The 22,171-nt window shown below is 38.7% G+C and overlaps 1 protein-coding gene across 3 annotated transcripts in view; it reads left to right on the top strand.

Moving 5' to 3' along the window:
• Window positions 1–21,552, top strand: part of Prkg1 (protein kinase cGMP-dependent 1) — a 1,098,375-nt gene extending 1,076,823 nt beyond the window's left edge. For all 3 annotated transcript variants that reach the window (XM_057777191.1, XM_057777190.1, XM_057777192.1), the window contains 7 exons: window positions 170–259; window positions 7,063–7,204; window positions 8,389–8,552; window positions 11,295–11,417; window positions 11,503–11,565; window positions 18,359–18,425; window positions 20,579–21,552. In XM_057777191.1, the coding sequence (XP_057633174.1) occupies window positions 170–259; window positions 7,063–7,204; window positions 8,389–8,552; window positions 11,295–11,417; window positions 11,503–11,565; window positions 18,359–18,425; window positions 20,579–20,677 (748 nt within the window). In that variant the 3' untranslated portion in view covers window positions 20,678–21,552. The remainder of the gene's footprint in view (window positions 1–169; window positions 260–7,062; window positions 7,205–8,388; window positions 8,553–11,294; window positions 11,418–11,502; window positions 11,566–18,358; window positions 18,426–20,578) is intronic.
• Window positions 21,553–22,171: the final 619 nt, after the last annotated feature.

Here is a 22,171-nt window from a genome sequence, read left to right on the forward strand (position 1 = left end):
TTATACCCTGGCTTAACCATAAAGCAGTACATATATGTATTAAAACACCTTGTTGTAGCCCATAATTTTATATATACATATGTATATATAAAATTCACCAAACTTGAAAAAGTGAATGTTTAAAAGATAATAATGTTCATACTTTTGTTTTTCCTGTTCCTGTTCACAGGCTGTACAGGACATTCAAAGACAGCAAATACTTGTATATGTTGATGGAAGCTTGCCTAGGTGGAGAACTCTGGACTATTCTCAGGGATAGGTAAGAGATTTAAATCTTTTCTGTCATGTTTTGGAAAGCTAAGTGATCAGTAAGGGTCTACAAGAAGAATCCATTGTTATTACATATAAAATTATATTCACAGCTTGTAAACATGAGGTACAGTCAAGAGCAAACAGAACTTACTATAAATATGTAAAACTCACCTTGTAACTATTGGTACAGGTTGAACCCAAATTAAAAAGGATCATTAGGAAAGCACGTCCACCCAGGCCTAGTTGATATATGGTTGTCGAAGGAGCTGACTCTACACGTTGAATTCCACACTGTGAACTAACTTGGGGAGACAGAGAGCCGCATCAGAATTGCAGTCTGACTTGCCTGTCTCTAATTGCACCATTTGGTTTTCAGATAGTGACCCTATCTTTAATGGTACTGACAAACTTTTCAAAAGTTGCTTTCAAAACCCTCTGTTTTGAAAACCAATATAAGTTCACTACCCTGTCTTAGAGAGGGAGCTGAATTTAGAGGGAAAATTAATCCACTTACTTGCACTTTTTCGTGTAAACAATTTGATTTGCCTTTCTGCCCTTCCTCGGGAGGTAAAGTCTGTCTAGAGAGTACACATTTGTTTCTCTGAAGCATGAAAAAATGTTTTCTTCATTTTTCATATCATCTATGTTTTCTGTTGTTATTTTAAAGACAACTTTGTCTTCCGACAAATATTTTTTGGTCGCTTTCTATAAATGACCTACTGATGATTCAAACAGAATTCTGTGTTTCTCCTGTGTTAGAGATCAAACCTAGAGTCTTGTACCTGCTAAAGAAATATTGTCCCACTGAGCTACATCCCCAATGCTGGCTGTTTGCAAGAGGTTCTGCTATGTAGGGCAAGCTGTCTTGCAACTCTTGATCCCCATGCCTCTGCCTCCAGAGAGCGGGGATGCACTGTTGTCTTTGCACTTTTGGAAAACTTTTTCTTTTATGTTCTGATCTTGCCTTCAGGTTCTTCTTCAATGCATAAGAACACCACTGCTTCCACCACCACCACCACCACCCTGATAAATTTAGCTAGAGATAACCCTGATATTCCTAAGATTCATATGCATTTTAAGTATCTGTTACTTTTTAGGTAGCCTGGGTCAACTGGGTCTTTATGAACTCTTAATTATGTTCTTCTTCCTAAATCTACCCCTTCGGTGCCTTTGTGTCTTCATATAGAATATATTCAGGCCTTCGGTCTCAGTAGCCATATGCAAATAAATGTGTTAAATAGATCACTCTCTGCTCTAATATAACTTAATATGCTAGTAATTTTTATTTATTAATTAGAGTTTTAAAAGAAGCATACAAAGAACTGCATGTCGTTGACACAGGATGAGGTCAACATCTATACTAAGCTACCATGTCATGGCATGTTACCGTATTGTTGTAAGTTAATAATTGAGTCATGATTTTGGAGCAGTCATGTGTGTGTGTGTGACAGTGCCCTGGATATACTTTCATAGAAAGATGTGGTCCCACTCCTCAGAACTCACTATTTCAAAAAGTTAATGTTTTGTCTGGGAGTTAGCATCTGACATCTTCATCTGGTTCTACTGCCTTATTTTTCAGTCCGTTAGTTTGTGTGAAACCTTTCCTCTATTTTCTGATCTAATTAAAGCAGGATGCTCATGAGTAGAATTAGACAGGGAAGTGTAATAAGCCGTACCGAGGCACGATCAGCTATGCTCTCAGAGCCCTGTAAAATTTGTATTAAGTTCCTTTACTGAAACCATAATTATAATAACAGCACTAGAACTCAGCCTGCAAGCATGAGACACACCCATTCATCCACATTCAATTTACTAGTGTAGGGAAATATCACCTTGAACTTTTTCTCATGCCTCTTGAGATTAAGGTTTGGTTGGTCATGTGTGAGCTACACTGACTGGCTGAGCAGGACAACAAAGAGGGGTTGTGAAGTAGATTCCCTTGGGAGGAGTAGATGGAGAGACAAGAACAATGAAGGCTCATTCCTCTATCTCCAGGGCCTGTGTTATGATCCTCCCTCTCCCCTCCCCTGCACCATACTTGAGTTATGGATACACAGTTGCTAAGTACCCCCAGGGAATGTGATAAGGCATGACAATGCTTATTGTGGAGAAACAATGACTGCTTATTATTTCTCCCAATGATTCCAAAATTCTGAAGCTCCATGGAACTATTGCATGGAAAACTATTCTACACATATAGACTTGTTATCATTTCCCAACGCACCCTCTTCTTCTGTGTTGTACACATATAATCTTTTACTTTTATTCTACACAGATTTATTTTTACCTTCTCAATAAAATGCTGGGAGCCAGGTTTGCTAGCTTATTCCTATAATACCAGCCTCTCAGAAACTTGCAGGGGAGGGGAGCTGGAGAATTCCAAAGTTCAAGGTCACTCTGGGCCAGCAATCTCAACCTGTGGGTCACAACCCCTTTGGGGGGGTCAAATGACCCTTTCACATGGATCACATTTCAGATATTCTGCATATCCGGCATATGCACAGACATACACACATACACACAGAGGGAGAACTGAAAATTAAATTGATGCTACATGTAGGCAAGGTGTGAGGACTGTTAAACAGTCCTAAGCTAGACCCTGATGTATTAATTATCCCTTACGTTTTCCACTTACTCTTTAGTAGCTGTTATAACTTATCATCTAGTTCATGAGACATTTTTCTTCCAAAAGTTCTATTTAATTCTTTGAGATAAGACAACTGCAAATTATTTTTTAATTTTAAATAAATGAAATTGTTATTGTATTTGCTTCCCTCTAACATCTAAAGAGTTAATGTCCCCTAAAACTTTTAAAAATGTAATTAGATAATATAATAAATATTCATTGATACTTGTGTTATCAAATAGAATTCAATAGCACATTAGCATGCTAATAAGACATATGCATTAATGCGAGTATTTGATGTATATTTTAATCTAGTAAAGCTGCATGTCAATTGTTAGGGTTTTTTATTTGTTCTTCTTTCCTGCTGAATAACTTAATTATCTCAGAAATCATGAGTTTCAAATCACATCCCACCTCAATTTCTCATCATTTGTCTTCCTGGATAGAGTTTATGATCCTGGCTGTTTTGTGGAGGGTGATTATTTCATTTTTTCTCTGATGACTTAATACATGGCATCGATTGAGAGTATTTCTAAAGAAATGAGTCAGCCTGCCCAATGGCCGCATCACCTCTTTTTACAATGGATAATAAGCCTGCATGTGCAACATGCTTGAGATCTGTGTGCTCATGAATGATGCCTGTCACTTGTTAATGATGCCTGACCTCATTCGATAAGAGATGCTTTATCTTTGTTACATTCTGACATCTCGGCATTCAGTTTACAATAAGCTGAGTAAATACTGTGATTTAACTTTAATTGGAGTTCATCAATAAATATATATAAAACCCTCTATTTCTATCAAATTGTCGTTTCATGCCATTTAGCTGAAACAGCGACCCCCAAAGCGCGTCTGGGAGCCTATTCTTGGAGTTTGAGTGGAAATGATGTAGCTGTCAAAGCATAATTTGTTCATTTCAAAGAGCTAACCAGAATAAATGATTTATTTCTTTGAGCAACTCTAAACAGTTGGTAAAATAAGATTTCACTTCTATTTAGATCAAATTTACATTGCCATTAGCAATTCTAATTGTAATGTTTCATTCTGAGTCACTTTAATGCTATGCTCTGGGACTGCTTTCAGTGGCCTTGATCGAATGTTTAGGGGTGCAACCATGCGCTACTGATGCCTTGTTGCCATGAATTCATTTCTCAAAGTTTGAAACAAGGATTTCCTTAATCCTTTAAAAATCAGTTACAAATATACTTTTATAAGGGGTATACTCTATATAGATTGTTGAAAGAATTAGAAACCAACCTTCTAGAGCCTTGTAAATTTCAAAATGGCTCAGATACAGATTGGGTACTCCTGGTGAAATGAAATAATCAATCTCTGGATTCAAACAAGCCGAGGAGTGTGCAGTCTCTAATACTTCAATCATGTGCTGTTTTGATTAGTATTACTCTGGAAGGCTGAATGTTCAGGAGACTGAAGTCATATACAACATGGGACACACACACACATTTATGTGTGTGTGTATATATATGTGTGTATATATATATATATATATATATATATATATATATATATATGCTTATTTTTAACTAAAGCATCTAATTTCAAAGAATCTTACATTCTTGATAGGCAAACATGCTTAAACTTTATTAAGACCAAAGGAGAAAGGGAACTCAAGACAATGAATGCTCTGATCCCTTTCCAGTCTCCAGAACTGCAGACTTTTAGATCTGCCAAGGTTTTCTATCCCTCAGAGGGCAAGCATAGCCTAAGGACATCAATCACTCCCTGCTGTGGAAGTGGTTCTTTTGAGAGAGCTTCCTCCACCCTCAGAAATCACAGATGTGTCCCTCAGCTCTCACTGGGACAATGATAAAAACTTAGTAATGTGAGCTAAAGTTCTGACATTTAGAGCAGTAAATGTCTTCATACCTAGAGATTAATTCAGTCTGGAATTTTATTTGTATGATTCATGTTTGAGATAAGGGCTCTTTACAGTCCAGGCTGACCTCTTGCCTCAGCCTCCCATGTATTAGCATTACAGCTATATGCTCTCATACCTGGCTTAGCTGTACTCACGCCCACTGCTTGTAACTACTCAGTGAATACAGCAGGTAAGCCAAGTCTGCACAGCTGAACATATTATTTCTAAATAAAAACTGCCTGCAAGACATCTGCTTTAGGCTTGGACTTGCAGATGAATTTTGTAAATATGTAGCCACATTCCAATGCTCGGGTTGTTAGACTTTACTCAAGTTTTTAAAAAGAAGCAGGTGTCACCAAAATGTTAGCAGGCATCAGGGACCCGCCTACGAGCAAGATCCTGCACCATTGTTTGTGGGCACCACCTGAAGTGGTGGCACCTTCTGTTTTATCACAGTTACTTCCGGAGCTTGTAAAGTGCTAACTAACAGTCATAAATTCTGAAGTTATTCATAAAGCAAAATTAATAAAAACTCAGAGACAGATATTGGGGTTCAACCTGAAGGTCAGGAAAGCAAAACAGCCAGCCACTGGCTCTTACCTCAACCTCAGTCTGAAATGGTGATCCTGCCTCCAGGAGTCTCAGAATGAGACTGAGAGCTCTCTCCTCCTGTTTTATAATTCTCTCTATGGCCGGGGTTAAAGGCGTGCACCACTGGGATTAAAGGCATGCACCGCCCAGTTTCTATGGCAACTAGTGTGGCTACTGGGATTAAAGGTGTGTGTTACCACAACCTGGTCTGTAAGGCTAACCAGTGGAAATGTTTTACTCTCTGATCTCCAGGCATGTTTTATTTATTAAAATATAAATGAAATGCCCCAACATATTCAATTGAACCTCAGTATTTGAGGAAAAAAAAAAGAAGACACTTATTTTAAGTGCAGTGGATAAACAAGTATAAAAGTTCTGCTCCAGAGACAAGGAATGACCTTAGAGCTCATATACACATATAGATGAAACTGAGAAAAACGGGAAGCAGAGAGACAAGAGAAAATACTTCCTTGTTACATGTTGGAATTTAACAGTTCCTTCCAGGCACTTTTTCTCCTAGTTGTGTTTTAGTTCCATGGCTTCCTCCTGATAAGAAGGTAGACTGTAGTGGGAGCTGCGGGCTGCATTCCTGCCGCCCGGCTCCTGGCTGCCTGGCTAGCTTATGCCCCTAAATAACAACGCACAAACTGTATTCATATAAACACTGCTTGGCCCATTAGCTCCAGCCTCCTACTGGCCAACTCTCACATCCTTATCAACCCACCTCCATTAATGTGCATAGCACCACTAGATGGTGACCCACCAGGAAGATTCTAGCATACGTCCATCTTGGGCTGGAACTTCATCACGTCTGCCCTGGAGAGGAACGGCATGGTATCTGCCTCACTTCCTCTTCCTCCCAGCATTCTGTTCTGTTTACTCCACCCACCTATGTTCTAATCTATTAGGCCAAGCAGTTTCTTTATTAATTAACCAATGAAATCAACAAATTGATATATGACACTCCCACATCAGTAGACACTGTTTGTCTTGGTGGCAGAAGCTTCAGAGACCTAGCATTTAGCAGGTGAGAAGGTTGGCAGTGTTGTAGCCCCATGGTTTGGCTCTCTGTAAACATTGGCCTCTTTCATTTTCACATTAACAAGAACCCTATCTCCACTCTTTAGAAAGATTCATATATAAATTTGTTAAAAGTAACCATGAAAAATCCATATACTTAAATCGTGTATTAATTATATATATAGGCTTATTATTGAAGGTGACTCTGTTTAATATGACTTCTTTGGACTAGAGATACAGCTAGATGGTATAGGACTTGGCAAGTGTATATACATATATATGGAGAACTAACTGGGTTTGATCCCAAGTAAAAGAATAAACAATAATTAATTAATCAAAATAACGTCTCATTTGAAAAGCAATAGTGTACAAGTGCTAATATAGGACTCTTCTTCTTCCCACGGCTGGGACTCTGCACTTTTTATATAGCAGTGGGTTGTTTAGAGGAAGCCACAAAGTCCATGAAACTTAACATTATTGATCCTTTCTTGAGCCTTCCAGGAAGTTAGATTTAACTGTCCCACTCAAAGGGGCCCATAAAACGATCCTCCTAATGGAATGAAAATCATGTAATATGTAACATCGGCCTCTGAGCCAACTTTGCTGCAGAAATATGATGAACTCACATACACATGAATCAGTTTTCTAGAGAATGAATTTCTCATACACTGTTTATCGCGTTTTCCATTTTCAGGGGTTCATTTGAAGATTCGACCACCAGATTTTACACAGCGTGTGTGGTAGAAGCATTTGCCTATCTGCATTCCAAAGGAATCATTTACAGGGACCTCAAGCCAGAAAATCTTATCCTAGATCACCGAGGTTATGCCAAACTGGTCAGTGTGTTTCACACAATGGTTGTGTCCTGAAGTTCTACTGTACTCTTGTTCATTTGTTAACACAAAATACTTTCCACTTCAATGTTATAACTTCTTGAAGGCAGTGTGAGCACCGTAGTTTCCTATTACAATGTATTTCAAATTATGTAAAGTTTTATGAGACATTAAATTGGCTACATTTGAATTAATAATAGCCCCACAAAGCATGTGTCCTAACAACTGCTAGAAAATGCCATTGTTAGCATGTATTCATAGACCTGAAAGCACTTATACATATTGTTTTGTATTTCTAGCCTGCTTTCTGCATTTAAATGCAGTGAAAAATGGTGTTACACAAGACTGTGAACATTTTAGTATTTGATATTTAAGAATAATGTTCTTGAGGAATGAGTTCTGAGGTAATTTATCTAAGTTGTGTTCACAGTGATAACACTAACTACTGGGCAAGAGAGGCTACTGTATAAGAGAAGCTCTTTTATTTAAAATTGTCTAATTTCTGTGAGCCTTGAACCGGTTGATACCTGGTTCTAGATGTAAACTTTTGGAATTGTTACCCAGGCATGGGTTTTAGATACATCTGTATCAACAGCATGTAACTATTTGAATCTAAACCAAATCACTTTGCAAAAAGGATGCTTTCTGTATTTGTAGCTCCTCCAAAACGTTCCACAAAAAGAGGATAGATTTTTGTTTTATCTGCTTGTTTACCAAGAGTAGAATATTGCTTTCTTAATTGTGCCACTCAGCTTCTTCAACAGTAAACCTTCTTGTCATATATTCAATACTAGAAGTGTCAACTTCGTACATCAAAAGATAGCATGCATATTCCAGGAAAACTTTTATAATGAGCTACCTGGATCTCTGCCTCTTTAAAGGAGAAATTCTTTCTTTATTCCACAGCCAATATTCGGAGGAGGGAGGCATAGAAAAGATGAAAATGTGTTTCTAGAAACAGGCTTTTCTTTTAATGGTTTTAATTGTATCTATGTTCAGGTTTCACTTTTCTCATTGGAACAGAATTTGAACAGGGAATCTGTGTTTGCAACATACATGATTCCTTTTAGAAAACAGGACTGTAATGACTTTTCTTTTTTGGTATTGTCAGTGTGCTCAGCTAAATACATATTTTTCTACAGCTTGATCATAAATAGCTTAAGTGTCTTGCTTTCTCTCTTCATAAGGTTGACTTCGGCTTTGCAAAGAAAATAGGATTTGGAAAGAAAACATGGACTTTTTGTGGGACTCCAGAATACGTAGCCCCAGAGATCATTCTGAACAAAGGTCATGACATTTCAGCTGACTATTGGTCGCTAGGAATCCTAATGTATGAGCTTCTGACTGGCAGGTATGGACATTTCCAGGGAACTGCAAACAAGAGGCCTCAGACAGCTGTGCACTCCTGCCTTTGGCACTCTGAGTAGATGATCTTCAGTGTACCTCACTCTACCATGGAATTCAACTTCAGTTACTATTGCAAATAGTCACATATTCATAAAGGAAGCAGCAAAATAGATCACTTGAGTGCAAACAATTCAACACCAACTTTAATCTTGTCATTGCTGCCATCACGTGTATATGTATGTGTATGTGTGTGTGTGTGTGTGTGTGCTTGTGTGTGTATATAATAGAGAGAGATCAAGTTTTCTTGGGATTTGTTACACTAGTCATTTAGCTGACCATACAGTACAAGAAATGATAATCATATAAATAATTCTATGGACAGATTTCCTTAGAAATAAGAGGACTGGCTTACAGGCTTTGTATTGAAATAGCTGAAATGTCAGCTATTTGTTCATCATAATATTATAACCATCAGTCATTAGGAATACCGAAGGACATAAGACAGGCTACGAGTTCCCCAAGCAAGACTACTGTAAGAAAAATGAATGTCCTACCGTGGTAAGTGCTAAAGATGTTGAGTAGCCCGGGGTCAGCACGACCTGTGGAGTTCAGAAGCTTCTGTACAATGTAAGGCTAAGACTGCCTAGGCCTTGCAGGAAGAATAGAATGTAGATGAAGAAAAAAGGAACATTTTAAGCATGGCTTTCCTCAAAGAAAATTGAAAGATTAGAGTAACAGATGATTCAGAAATCTCACTATTAGGTGTTACTATTGGCAGAATGTTCGGAGCACCAACACCATGATGTATCTGCAGCCAATTTTCTAATCTCGGTGCTGAGGAATTGATATCAGAGGCACAAATACGTGATGCATGCATGGTGCTGGCCATGAGAGGATTAGGGTTGCAGTTAGGCCCCAGCTTCTCTTCATCACCTTCAATGTTGAAAGATGGCTTCCCAATAATCATGTAGTCCCTAGAAAGAAAAGAATTTAATCAGGGTAGTTTACATGAAGAGCTGTTCTTAAACTTAAAACATGACATAGATATTGTTCACAGAGGCCTTTCTCACAAACACTGGCTGGTAAAGTCAGTAAAAGAGTGAATCTGTGAGAGTCTCAGCAACAGAGAAACTGGTAAATGGGGTGTTGTTGTGTTTAATATGATTAATTAGAATTTAGCTGAAATATTTTAAATGTTATTGAAGAGAGTGTGAATACTATATTCTTTAACCATTTTAATACCAATGTCAGTAAAGTTAACATGGAAGGAAAGCTATAGATACATTTATTTCTCATCATTCAAAATTAATGATCTCAAATATTTTTAATAATTGAAGCATGGCATTACAAAACTCAAAGTTCAGATTTCTTTCCTTTATTTTAGAACAATATTTTAGAAATTGATATTGTTGTTAAAAAATACATATTCAAAACTTATAACTTCTTTTATTGTTACTCCTGCTTGAAGCAAAATTAAGTTGAACACATCTGCATTTAAAAAAACACATACAGTATAATCCTGTCTGTGCCTGTGCAGACAAATAATTTTGTGAAATCATGTTCATCAAATGTTGCTTATTAATATTTGGGGCATTATATAGCTACTTTCTACTAAATAAAATTTCATAGGGTTATGAATATCTTAGTGTAGATTAAGCATGCACCATCTTTAAAATATACAATGGCATCTCTAATAAATTACTTGGTTGTCTAAAATAAACACGAATGTGAAAAGCACCAGTTAGAAAGAAAACTAAAATATAAAAAAGTTTTTAAGTGAACAGTGGTGGCACATGCCTTTAATTTCAGCACTTGGGATTTTATATCTTTAATCCCAGTACTTGGAAGGCAGAGGCAGGCAGATCTCTGTGAATTCAAATCAACCTGGTATACAAGAGCTAGGTCCAGGACAGCTAGGACTGTAACACAGAGAAATAACCCACCCCCCAAAAAAGTGCTAAATTAATCACAAAAAGACTAAGTATTTGAGTCTTTATTTTTGAAAGAAGATCAAAACTAGCAAGTTAACTCAAAAGAATAAAAAGGACATCCCAAGATCTCCTGAGTAAATTGGGAGCATGGGGACCTTGGGAGAGGGTTGAAGGGGAGGGAGAGGCAGGGAAGGGAGCAGAGAAAAATGTAGAGCTCAATAAAAATCAATAAAAAAGGACATCCCATTCTAATACCACATAAAGTGCAGACAGTAAGAGATTAAACAGAATCACATGTGTATCCATTTGAATGGCAAGAAAAGCTGCAATCCCTACCTAGCTAACAATATACTAAAGTAAATAGAAAGACACCCACAAACAAGATAAGGACTACCATAGCCTAAAGGTGAAGAATATGAGCTCCTATTAAAATAAATAAAATAAAATAATTCCTAAGATTTATTCCCCAAAGAGATATAAACCCAGAAAGTAACTTCTGAAGAAAGAATTTGTCAAGTATTTGATAATCACCCAAGTGCCACCCTTGAGGCGATGTGTGGTTCTGGAGACAGCACAGTGACTAACAAGGGCGTGAGAGGGACCATTGCACAAGCCACCAAGGTTTTGCTAAGGAGCGGCCGGGAAGCCTTCCACAGAGCTTGGTTATTTTCTAACTCTTTCTTTTGTGGCTAGCAAAATGCAACTAATGCAGTCCCCCTCCACATAAAAGCTGACGTCATGCATGTGGCTGTAACCACTTTCTAATTCCTAGTCTGTGAGTAAAGCCCTGTCTCTTTCTGTCTTCTTCCTGGTAGTCCACCTTTCTCAGGCCCAGACCCGATGAAAACCTATAACATCATCCTGCGGGGGATTGACATGATAGAATTTCCAAAGAAGATTGCAAAAAATGCTGCTAACTTAATTAAAAAACTATGCAGGTAAGTATTTGAAGTGCATTGTTTTAAAAGAATCATAATGTGGAAGTATCTGGCTTTTTTCACATGATGATTATTTCATTTGCAGGGACAACCCATCAGAAAGGTTAGGAAATTTGAAAAACGGAGTGAAAGACATTCAAAAACACAAGTAAGTGATTTTTTTAAATATAATTTAGAAAACATATCAAATTTCCCCAGAGTGGAAGTTTCTAGTTATTGGTCAGAACATTCAGAGCGTTTTCTAAACTTTTCTATGTGTACCTAGAAATTTACTCATTTCTATGCAGCAATCTATTGACTCAGTTTCTCTCCATTAACACTAACCAGTATTGATTTGTTGTACCCTTTGGCACAAAGAAAAACGTGTATATTTCTAACTTTGTTTTCTGCTGCATGAGGAAAGCAAAATTGCTCCCTAAATCATACCCTATTTTTTTAATTAAAGGTCAAATATAGAGATAGAGCTACATAAAGAGGTTTTTAATCATTGGTGCAGTGTGAGTAGGAGACAGGGACACAGCTCTGTAACCCTCTTAGAGTAGCTGAAGCTTTTCCTTAGGCTTTCTCTACTCAGGCCAAAATGGGATTCTTGACTTCGCTGAGGAGAGCCCTGCATTTCAGGTCAGCTGAAGATGAAGCAGAGTTAAGGTTATTAGAAAGGGATTTCTAATGTAAGCATTCAGAAAGACATACCCGCGTATGGATGTAGGCTTTCTCAACGAAGCCACACTCGGGTGTCTTAGCAAGAGCCATGGGTTCAATTTTGATGGCTATCAAGTGATATCGTCAAAGGTTGCTAGGAATCTTTTTGTTTCCTTTTTTCCTAATTTTTCCCTAATTGTTTTCAAATGAGAATATAAGGTAGCTCTTGAAATAAGTGGGATAAGATGGACAACAGGATAAGATAAAACTTACCAGGGTTGAGTTACTAGGGTTGCAAAGAGGGATTAAGACTTTTTTTTTTTTTTTGTATCATGAGGGAATTTCAGTGAGTACTGAAAATTCATCTGTGTTTAATTTCCAACAGCTTAATATACCCCTGATTTCAAGAGGCAGGAGCAGAACAAAAGGACTGCATTAACATACAAATTGAAAGTTGTGGGGCACAGTCATGGTTCATGCCCTAGACCAAACACTCTGTAGGCAAACACTCCCTGGGTGGAATCCCAAGTTATTTCCATAAAGGGAACAAGAACCTAGTTGGTTCCTTAGACTTTTGTTTTTTTTTTTAATATTTATTTATTTATTTATTATGTATACAATATTCTGTCTGCGTGCATGCCTGAAGGCCAGAAGAGGGCACCAGACCCCATTACAGATGGTTGTGAGCCACCATGTGTTTGCTGGGAATTGAACTCAGGACCTTTTGTTTTAGGTAGGTACCAGCTACTTCCCTAATTCAGGATCAAGGGAGGTCTGGCAGCTAGCCACATCTGTTTACAATAGCCTTGGGAGAGCAGAACTCTGAGTTACAACTAGGTGAGAACTTTGAGTTAGAAGCACAATAATCTCGAACTAAAAACAAGTCCCAAAACTCTCTGACCTTTGGCCTCTTTAGGCCTCCACAATGCCTCCCTTTTTTATTAATTTTAATAAAGCCTGTGCTTCTGCAACAGGACAGATGATCGTGCCTGCTTAAGACATCTTTTACTATACATGGGCTTTCTAGTGAGAGTCCTAGAGAATCATAGGCTTACAAGTGGGAAAGGAGAAAGGTCATGTACACTTAAACCTTAAGCAGATTCCTTGTTTTAACAGCTCTGTGTAACAGTAACATTGTGTCTATGTAGGTAATCTTCATAGCAAATTGTTCTCGACTCTGGTCTAGCAGGAAGCTTTGACCATACTGGAATGAAGCTTTACTTCTCCTTCTCATGTCCTCTCAATCTTCTCTTCCAGTATTACCTTAGTTTCCCCCCGAGACTTTGATCCCTTAAACTAAACGATGGATAATGTTCAAAGGTCTATATTTTAAAATGTCTTTGCTCTGAACAGGGATGCAAACATTAAGCATCCAGACAGCTAAAGTCTCAACCTATTATACCTAGGAATGAGATAAGAATGTCTGAGTTTGGACCCTGGAGGATCCTCATCCCATGGAAATCTATAAGGGACAGTATGGTTACCTGGGACAGCAAACCTTATAAATGAGAAAGTATCACATAGATTGTTATATTTAATATAAGCAAGAAAAACAGCAGTGCCTCTTTATTCATGAGATACCTGACAGTCATGATGCTAGTAACTGACTAAAACTTAAGTCAGATTCTGACCTAGATTGGACTGAGGATACAACACAAAGCCTGACCTATCAGATATATATGAAGGGCGTGGGTTCTCCATGTGCTGCTATCAGAATTTTGAGGGTCACTGTCCTTATCCTCTTTAAAAAAAAATGTAGTCTTTAAGAAATTCATATATGTACACAATGAAATATGATTATATCCATCCTATATTTTCCCCTCCAACTCCTCATGGATACCTTTTGAATTTCAAAGTAAGAGCCCTTGGGTTGCCATAGAACCTACTGATAGCTCTATAATGAGAATGTGGCAAAGCACAAAAGAACAATTCCAAGAAGGAATCCAGTGTAGAATACATTACAAAAAATAAATTGTGAGATTTGGACCATTGATTATATATGCTGACTGTGCCTAAAAAAGAAAAACCAAAAAAAAAAAAAAAAAAAAAAAAAGACAAACGGCCAAATTTGGGAAGTTGTGATACTAAGGTGTGTCTCATTTTTTTATTATTTCTTGTTTGAAGAGAATTTCTAGAGCTTTACAGAATTTACAGCTTTAAGTGGAATGTTCTCAGGATATCATTGAGGCTAGGGAGTCTCAGGAGGGACAATTTTTTATAGAATATATGGCATTTTGAGTTCTCTCAGCCTGTGTGTGATTAGATCTCTATCCACCATGTGAAGCTCACAGCACACATGGGAGATACATTCTTGACAGGGAAGCATTTGAATAAGATCTCATTGTCAATTTCTTTCTCAGAACATACCAGACCATTGTAAGGAGTTAAGGAAAGGTACTTAGTTCCACTTCCTTGGTGATTATGGAGATTAAACAGACAGGACATTGTGACTGTTTGGATTATAGACTTTATGATCCTTTAGCTCCAAAGACATAAGTGACAAGAGCAGTTAAGGCCTTTCTTCCCAGGGGACATGAATTACAAAGTCCCTGAGTACTTTTCTTCTGAACTGTTTGAATAAGATTTTTCTATTGCCTTGAGTTTACCAGGCATTTCCAGTCAGTCTGTAGCCTGCGCTTTCTCTGTTTTGCTATGAGTGAACTTAAATTTGATTCAGGGACAGGTGTATTAGAGTCACATCTGTTTATAAATCTACCAGCATTGCCACAGCCACCACCGCTTGTGAGCACCTTAGCTAGTCACACACTGTCGGAACCAGCTGCAGAAGTAAGCAGCAAGTGTCCCCTAGTGTTTAAATGAAGAGTCCTCACGCTGCCTTATTTTGCTACGTAGAAGACGCAAGGCTGGCCGGGCGATGGTGGTGCATGCCTTTAATCCCAGTACTTGGGAGGCAGAGGCAGGCGGATCTCTTTGAGTTCGAGACCAGCCTGGTCTACAGAGCTAGTTCCAGGACAGGCTCCAAAGACACAGAGAAACCCTGTCTCGAAAAACCAAAAAAAAAAAAGAAGACACAAGGCTTTTCTAAATGAAAACTTCCCAGTGCTGGGGCTGATAAGAATCCCTGTGGCTTAGGGTCATCCTTATCAACACCATACAAGTCTAGTTAGTAAGTAGTCCTAAGTTGTTGATTAAGGCAAAGAACAAAGCCCCAATAATGAAAAGAAAATTGACATTTTTAACCTGTCTGGAGCTTTCTGGGACTTCAGAAATGTTGACTGAAGGCTTTTGCTAAGAAAGCCAGGGCAATGTCGCCTGTAAAGGCATCCATCATAGGAGCTGAAAGTCCATAATTCCCTTGGGAGGGCAGGTCTAATTTAGGCTGGTGTCTGTAGAACATTGGTCCAGGCCCTTCTGCTTTGGAAGTCTCCACTGAAAAGGCAAGTGTTGTTCTGTTGGACTTGCCACTAGAAATGACTTTTTCTTCTGCCTGATATTTTCAGTTCTCTTTCTTTGTCCTGTTATGTTTTGCCAAAAAAATTAGTATGCTTGTTATTATGTGACATGGGGAGTTTCTTTCTGGTTTTGTCTATGTGGAGCTCTTCGTGCCTCCTGCCCTTTAATGGGCATCTCTTTCCTTAGATTCTTCTATGATTTTATTGAAAATCTATTTTGTGCCTTTGACCTGGGTTTCTTCATCTACACCTAAATTTGTATGTATGTTTGGTCTTTTTATAGTGTACCAGATTTCCTAAGTGTTTTGTTCGCGTGTGTGTGTGTGTGTGTGTGTGTGTGTGAGAGAGAGAGAGAGACAGAGAGAGAGAGAGAGAGAGAGAGAGAGAGAGAGAGAGTTTGTGTTTAATAGTTTCTTTGACTGAGTGATCCATTTCCTCTAGCTTATCTTCAAGACCTGATATTGCTGGGTGGTGCTGGCACCTGTCTTTAATCTCAGCACTGGGGAGGCAGAGGCAGATAGACCTCTGTAAGTTCAAGGCCAGCCTGGTCTGCAGCTCTAGTTCCAGGACAGCCTAGGCTACACAGTGAAACCCTGCCTTGAAAAACCAAAAAAAAAAAAAATTCTTTTTTAGAAGACCTGATATTATTATCTCTTCTACTTGATGCAATCAATTGCTGAGACTTTCCCATGATCTTTCTGTTTAACTCCCTGTTTCATTTTGTTATATCGTTTTGACTTTCCTTCAAAGGATCCATCCTTTTTATTTAATGTTCATATCTTGATTTGTTTTCATCGCTTTGTTCAGCTTTTTGTAATTTCAGGCTCCTCATTTAGGTGTTTGTTCAGATCACCTCTGAGTTCCTTGAATGTATTTTATTTGTGGGTTTTTTCCCAGTGGAGCCTAGGCATCTGGAGTTAGATATTTGGCAGTTTGGGTTGTGACTATCTCATCTCATCTTGGTGGAGTGGTATTTGGATCTCAGTTTGCTGTTACCCTAACATGCTAGGTTATGGACCAACTGAATGGTTCTTGGTGTTCAATCTTTGGGGCCACTCTGTGTTGTTGTGCGAATGGGGTTTCATAAGTAATCTCGGCAAGTGAGAATGTAACTTCTGAGTCTATGAGTGAACCTTCTTGCCAGTTTTCTGTTGTGGCAACCTCATTGAGTTCTGCAAGTGCTGCTTGGGTTGGAGGAGCTAGGGTCGCAGTGAGAGTAGGTAGTGCAATGTAAAGGTGTGATGGATAACAGCACACCATCTTCAAGGTGTTGTGGAAGCCAGGATGAGTATCCTTATCTAGAGGCAGGGACCCAAGACGTTATGATCCTAGGGTGTCCTGGTAGGTGGGGTGGCAGACTTTCTTTGGAAGTTTCTACCTGGAGTTCCAGGTCAAACTCCATACTGGACCAGGGGAGCAAGGTGGGTATGATAGTTGGATAATAAGGAGGGAGTTGTGGGGAATGGGTCTAAGGGACCTACCTAAAATTCAGATCCAACTCTACACTGTGTGGTAGCAGTAAGTAGGGTGGCTAATATGCACATGGGTGCCAAGATGCACTATGGAACCTAGCGTGGTTCCGGGAGTAGAATCAGACTGGGTGCATGGGTGGTTGGTAGGCAGGTGGGTGGGATAGGTTTGAGGGACATACCAGAAATTTCTGGTTAGATTCAATATGATGCCAAGATGCAGTGGTGGGTTAGGTGACTCATGTACAGGCACATAGGCAGAATGGGTTTGAGGGAACCTACTTGGAGTTATAGGTTATATTCCATTTGGTGCAGTGGATAAAGGGACTGATAGGCAGGAGTGTAGGAAGAAGAGGTCTGAGGAGACCTGGCTATTGTCCCCTGCCAGATCTAGGTGGTTTGGGGTTAAATAGCAGGTATGGTTGCTGACAGACAGGTCAATGGAAGGAGTCTTGGTGATCTGCCTAGAATTTTCCTTCAGACTCCACTCAGATTACAACTGTTTCCAAGGGACCTATGAAGTCACGCTGTATTCTGATTTACCAAAAAAAGGGGGATGAGAGAACATTTCTTATCTAGCTTTTGAGGTACAATTTGAGCCACAAAAATCATATATAGCTATTTCCAGCACACGTAGCTTTCCCTCTCTTTAGAAGCTCATGGCTTACTTGGGGGAGTCTTACTCTTTGCATGTGTTTCTCTTTCTAGCAAGCCCCAGTGCTGAGCTCTACATTAAAATACTTTCTTAACCAGTCTTAACTCTGCCCCATATTGGCTCACCCTGAAATTATTTTCTGCAACCAAGTCAAGGATCCCATTTTTGCCTGAGCCGAGACCTCTGAAAGACTACTTTAGGCTGTGACCAGTGACAGTTGGTCTTTGATCATCCACCCCCAGTGTAACTGACAGATTGATTCACTGGCAAAGATGGAAAGTGTTTGTGGTGCATAGAGAAAAGCACATTATGACATTTATTAAATTAAGATAGTGCAAGAACTTAGACCTACAGACAAACCTGAAATTGCAAAAAAGTTGCATGATAAATTGGTGTGTGAATTTGACAATTTTACCTTAATTATACCTAAATATTTTTAAAATCTTTAGATACGATGATTTTAAAATATTTTAATAATTTGACAAAAATATTTTTTAAAAAATTTAATAGTTTTTTACATTTTATAAAATAAGCTCATTGAAAACATTGTGAGCCATATGTGGCAACACACATCTGTCATGCCACCATTTGGGAACTGCAGGCAGGAGGACAGTAATTCAAAGTCATCATCACCTACAGAGTACGTTTGAAGGATCCTAGACTACATGAGACCCTTCTACGTATCAGGTATATCAAATATGCTCTAGTGTGAATATGTAACAGAGATGCAATGTCTTACTTGTCTTTGTTTTTGTTTCTTAGATGGTTTGAAGGCTTTAATTGGGAAGGTTTAAGAAAAGGCACCTTGACGCCTCCCATAATTCCAAGTGTAAGTAGACTTTCTAGTTAATAAACGGTTCACACCTGATGGTATTTTTCAATCAACAAAGACTTGATATTTTTAGACTTTTGTGATCAAATTATAAAAGCTATGAAACACCATATTAAAATGATGGTATATTCTAAAATCCAAACATAATACCAACAAATCTGTGGATGGTTATTATGAGTATGATTTATCTTTATCTTTTTAAATTCTTCATTGAAACTCAAGTGCCCTTTATCCATGAAAACAAGTTAGCTTTTGTTATGGTACATGTTAGAAATGTGTTTGTAGCTAAGAGGACATAGAATTTACAGCAACCGTTTTCAGTGTTGTCTCATTCACATGTCTACACCTACCCTAGCCTGAGTTGGAAACCGTATGTTCTTTCCTCCTTCTGTTAGTATCTGAAAGGTCGTTCTCTTTTTTAGTACAGTTGATTTGGGGCAATGCTGTAAAATAGCTAGTTCACTATGTGAATTGTGCACACCATAGTAAACTAAAATAGATTCCAGCTGAAAGCAGTGCACTGCCCTGCTAAATACAGCATGCTGTGTTTTTTTTTTTTAAAAAAAAAAAAAGGAAGGGACAGATTTATTATGGTCCTGTGAATTTTGTTTATATGCTCCAGTTCTTTGGGATTAACTCAATAGACTTTGTATATAGAAGCATTGTCCTTCTGAGACTTATTTTGTTGATTGCTTTCTTTTTAAATTCAGGAAACAATAAAGTGCACATCACTGACCCCAATTACATTCACGGGTTTTGTCTTTAGAGTAAGGGTAGAATAAAAAGAGCCCAAATAGTTAATGTAAATTTTTCTCACTCAAATTTATAGGGATGACTTTTATACAGTAGGGATAGTTAGAAGAGTTTGGTGCCCTGAAGGTGACACTTAGCCAGCAAATATGGAAGAATTTTGCTCAAGTTTAGAACAAACCTCTAAGCTTCCATTACACTTAGAATAAACATATTTCTTAGAATACTTTCATTATACTTTTAAAAAATAACATAAAATGTCTCAAAAAATAAAATAAAACAGCATACAAAATCTATAATATGGCCTTCCAGGACCCATATCCTGGCTTCTGCCTCCTTTGCTGGTTTTACCCCATTCCACTCTCCTCTTTCGTGCAGCAGTCATGATGGCCAGTTAGTTTCAGAACATAGAACCCTCTTAGGAACTCGGTGTGTGCTCTATCTGTTAGCATTCAGGCATCATGCTGGCCTGCCTCCCTGTCACCTGGCAAGATGCACCTGTCAATATTCAGGCGAATGCCTAGCTAGCCCAGAATCCCACGGCCACACATGCACTTGTCAGTATTCAAGGCAAAGACTTAGCCAGCCTACAGTCGTTACATCATGTGCTGCATGGCCGCTGTAATGCCCTGTATACAAACACCAAGCCCCTTTAGAAGCAATTGCAGTTGGGCAGTGTAGGAGCGGGCCTTTAATCCCAGCACTCAGGAGGCGGAGGTAGATCGACAAGATCTACAAGAGCTAGTGTACAGCCTAGTCTACAAAAGCTAGTTCCAGGACAGAAAACAAAAGACAAACAAAAACAAACGTGTATAGGTTTGCTTGATAAAATGCCACCCTCCCATAGGCAGATTGAAATCCTGTCATTTGTAACAACATGGAGAGGAATGAAGACCACTTTCATAAACTGAGTGATTTGGGCATAGAAATGAGGAGTACACAGTCAGTCCCAAGTGCATGTTGCTCTTTCGGAAGTTGAGATTAGAATTTTGCTCACCAGAGGCTGGAGAACATAGGGATGGCAGAAGAGTGGAGAAAGAGTAACTTTAGCCACCAAGTTAGATAGGAGCAGAAAGAAGTGGTATACGATTGCCCTGGAGCAGAGTGACAGAAGATAATAATAATAATAATGAGGAACTTTACATTTTAAAAACTAGAAAAAAGTGTGTTCAAAGTCTTCATAAGAAAAAATGTCCAGGAGACAGACACATTTAATCTGATCTAAATGTTACCGAATGTACACATTGATCTCGTTATCTATCAGCATATACAGATTTTGTTTTTGTGCATCTGTTTAAAGAATGAATAACTATTCTTTTTAATGATGGAAAATAAAATCTCTAGCTCACAATTCTACCAGAAATATCAAAACACCTTCCGCTCATTCTCTCACGTTGCAGGTTGCGTCGCCCACAGACACAAGCAATTTCGACAGTTTTCCCGAGGACAGTGACGAGCCACCCCCTGACGACAACTCAGGCTGGGACATAGACTTCTAATGTATTTCTCTTACCTGCTTCTGCCTTGCTGAAGACAGCTTTTTCTGAGACACAGCTGCCAGCAAACCTGAGGGAAAGAGAGAAGATTAGTGCTCGGGGTCACCATGATGCCTTTGATTGATGCTGCTCCAGTAACTACGGTGGCATTAGGACTCATTGCTTAGATTATGATAGTGCTCTTCACATGTTTTATGTTTGAACCTACAATAACAGTTGACATGGTGGTCCTGAAGCAAAGCCTTTTACCAGTAAAGTGATGTTTTCTATTGTTGCAATGACCTTGCTTTGCTCTGATTATATTTTGAAAGAGTGTAGGAAACACTTCCATCCAGTAGAAGAGTCTGTATCTTGCTAGAACTACCAAGAATAGAGAATAATATATTCGGTACGATAGATGACTGTGATACAGAAAACCTGGGCTCTCCCCGTTCGTCAAGGGAAGGGAGTGGAGCCTGTGACTTCAAGCCAGTATAGACATCGTACAAAGAGGACCACACATTCGTGGGTCACAGAGGTCATGTCGAACCAGTTTCTTTCCTAGCAGATGACGAGACTGAATGTTACCTTTCTTTTCTGATGGGTTCTAAAAATTGGCCTGACACAAAAAGCACAGCTGCTATGGTTCTGTACAAGCCTCCCATGGCAGGTGCAGATGCAGTTTTTGGAGGATTGAAAATGTGCATGGAAATTGAGAAATTGGCAAGACAAAGTGGAGGGGGAAAAGAATTCACAATACCATTTCCTATCTTTAAAAACTATATCTATTGTGCTTACAGATGGTCCTGGAAATGACTAGCAGCCAGTTGGTTTTATTTATTACCTAACACCCTCAAACTGAGGCTTAAACTATTCCCTTTTATAAGAATAAACCCTTAGGGCAGGGGTGGGTTAGGGTGGGGAGGAATGAAGACCCATCAAAAAAATAAAAATGAAAAGGTGCTATGTCTATCATTCATCTGTAATGTCAGTGTCTGAACGGATGACACAGATTCTAATCATCATGTCTAGCCAGAGACTCAAGCATTTTCATAACTTTATTAAAAACAAACTCCTGTCAGATGTCACAGCACAGTCCAGGGCTCAGAGAGAAAGAATATTTAAAAAAATGTATTTAAACTAGTCTCTTGTCTTAGGCCTGAACCAAAACACTATATATACAGTCTGAAAGTCCCAAGTCAATGGGATTACAACTATACCAAGGAGCTTTGTTTATTTGAGGTCTGGGAGGAAAACCAAACTGGGCCAGGAGTTGAGGACCTTTCCCTGGATAAGTTTATCAAAGTTAGAAGGGGTTAGAGAGGAACACAGGAGATGATTTCTCAAAAGTGCATTTTATCTAAATAGTGAAGAAGTGTTACAACCTTGGAATTTCATATTAGCTAGAGAAGACAAGATTTGAAAATGTCAAGCTAACTGTCTTTCACACAAGGAAAAGATCATCCAATTAAACCAAGTATGTTGTTGGCAGGTCAGTTGACCTCTGTTATCAATAGG

This window comes from Chionomys nivalis, chromosome 8 (genome assembly GCF_950005125.1).
Source record: "Chionomys nivalis chromosome 8, mChiNiv1.1, whole genome shotgun sequence".
Classification (NCBI taxonomy): Eukaryota; Metazoa; Chordata; class Mammalia; order Rodentia; family Cricetidae; genus Chionomys; species Chionomys nivalis.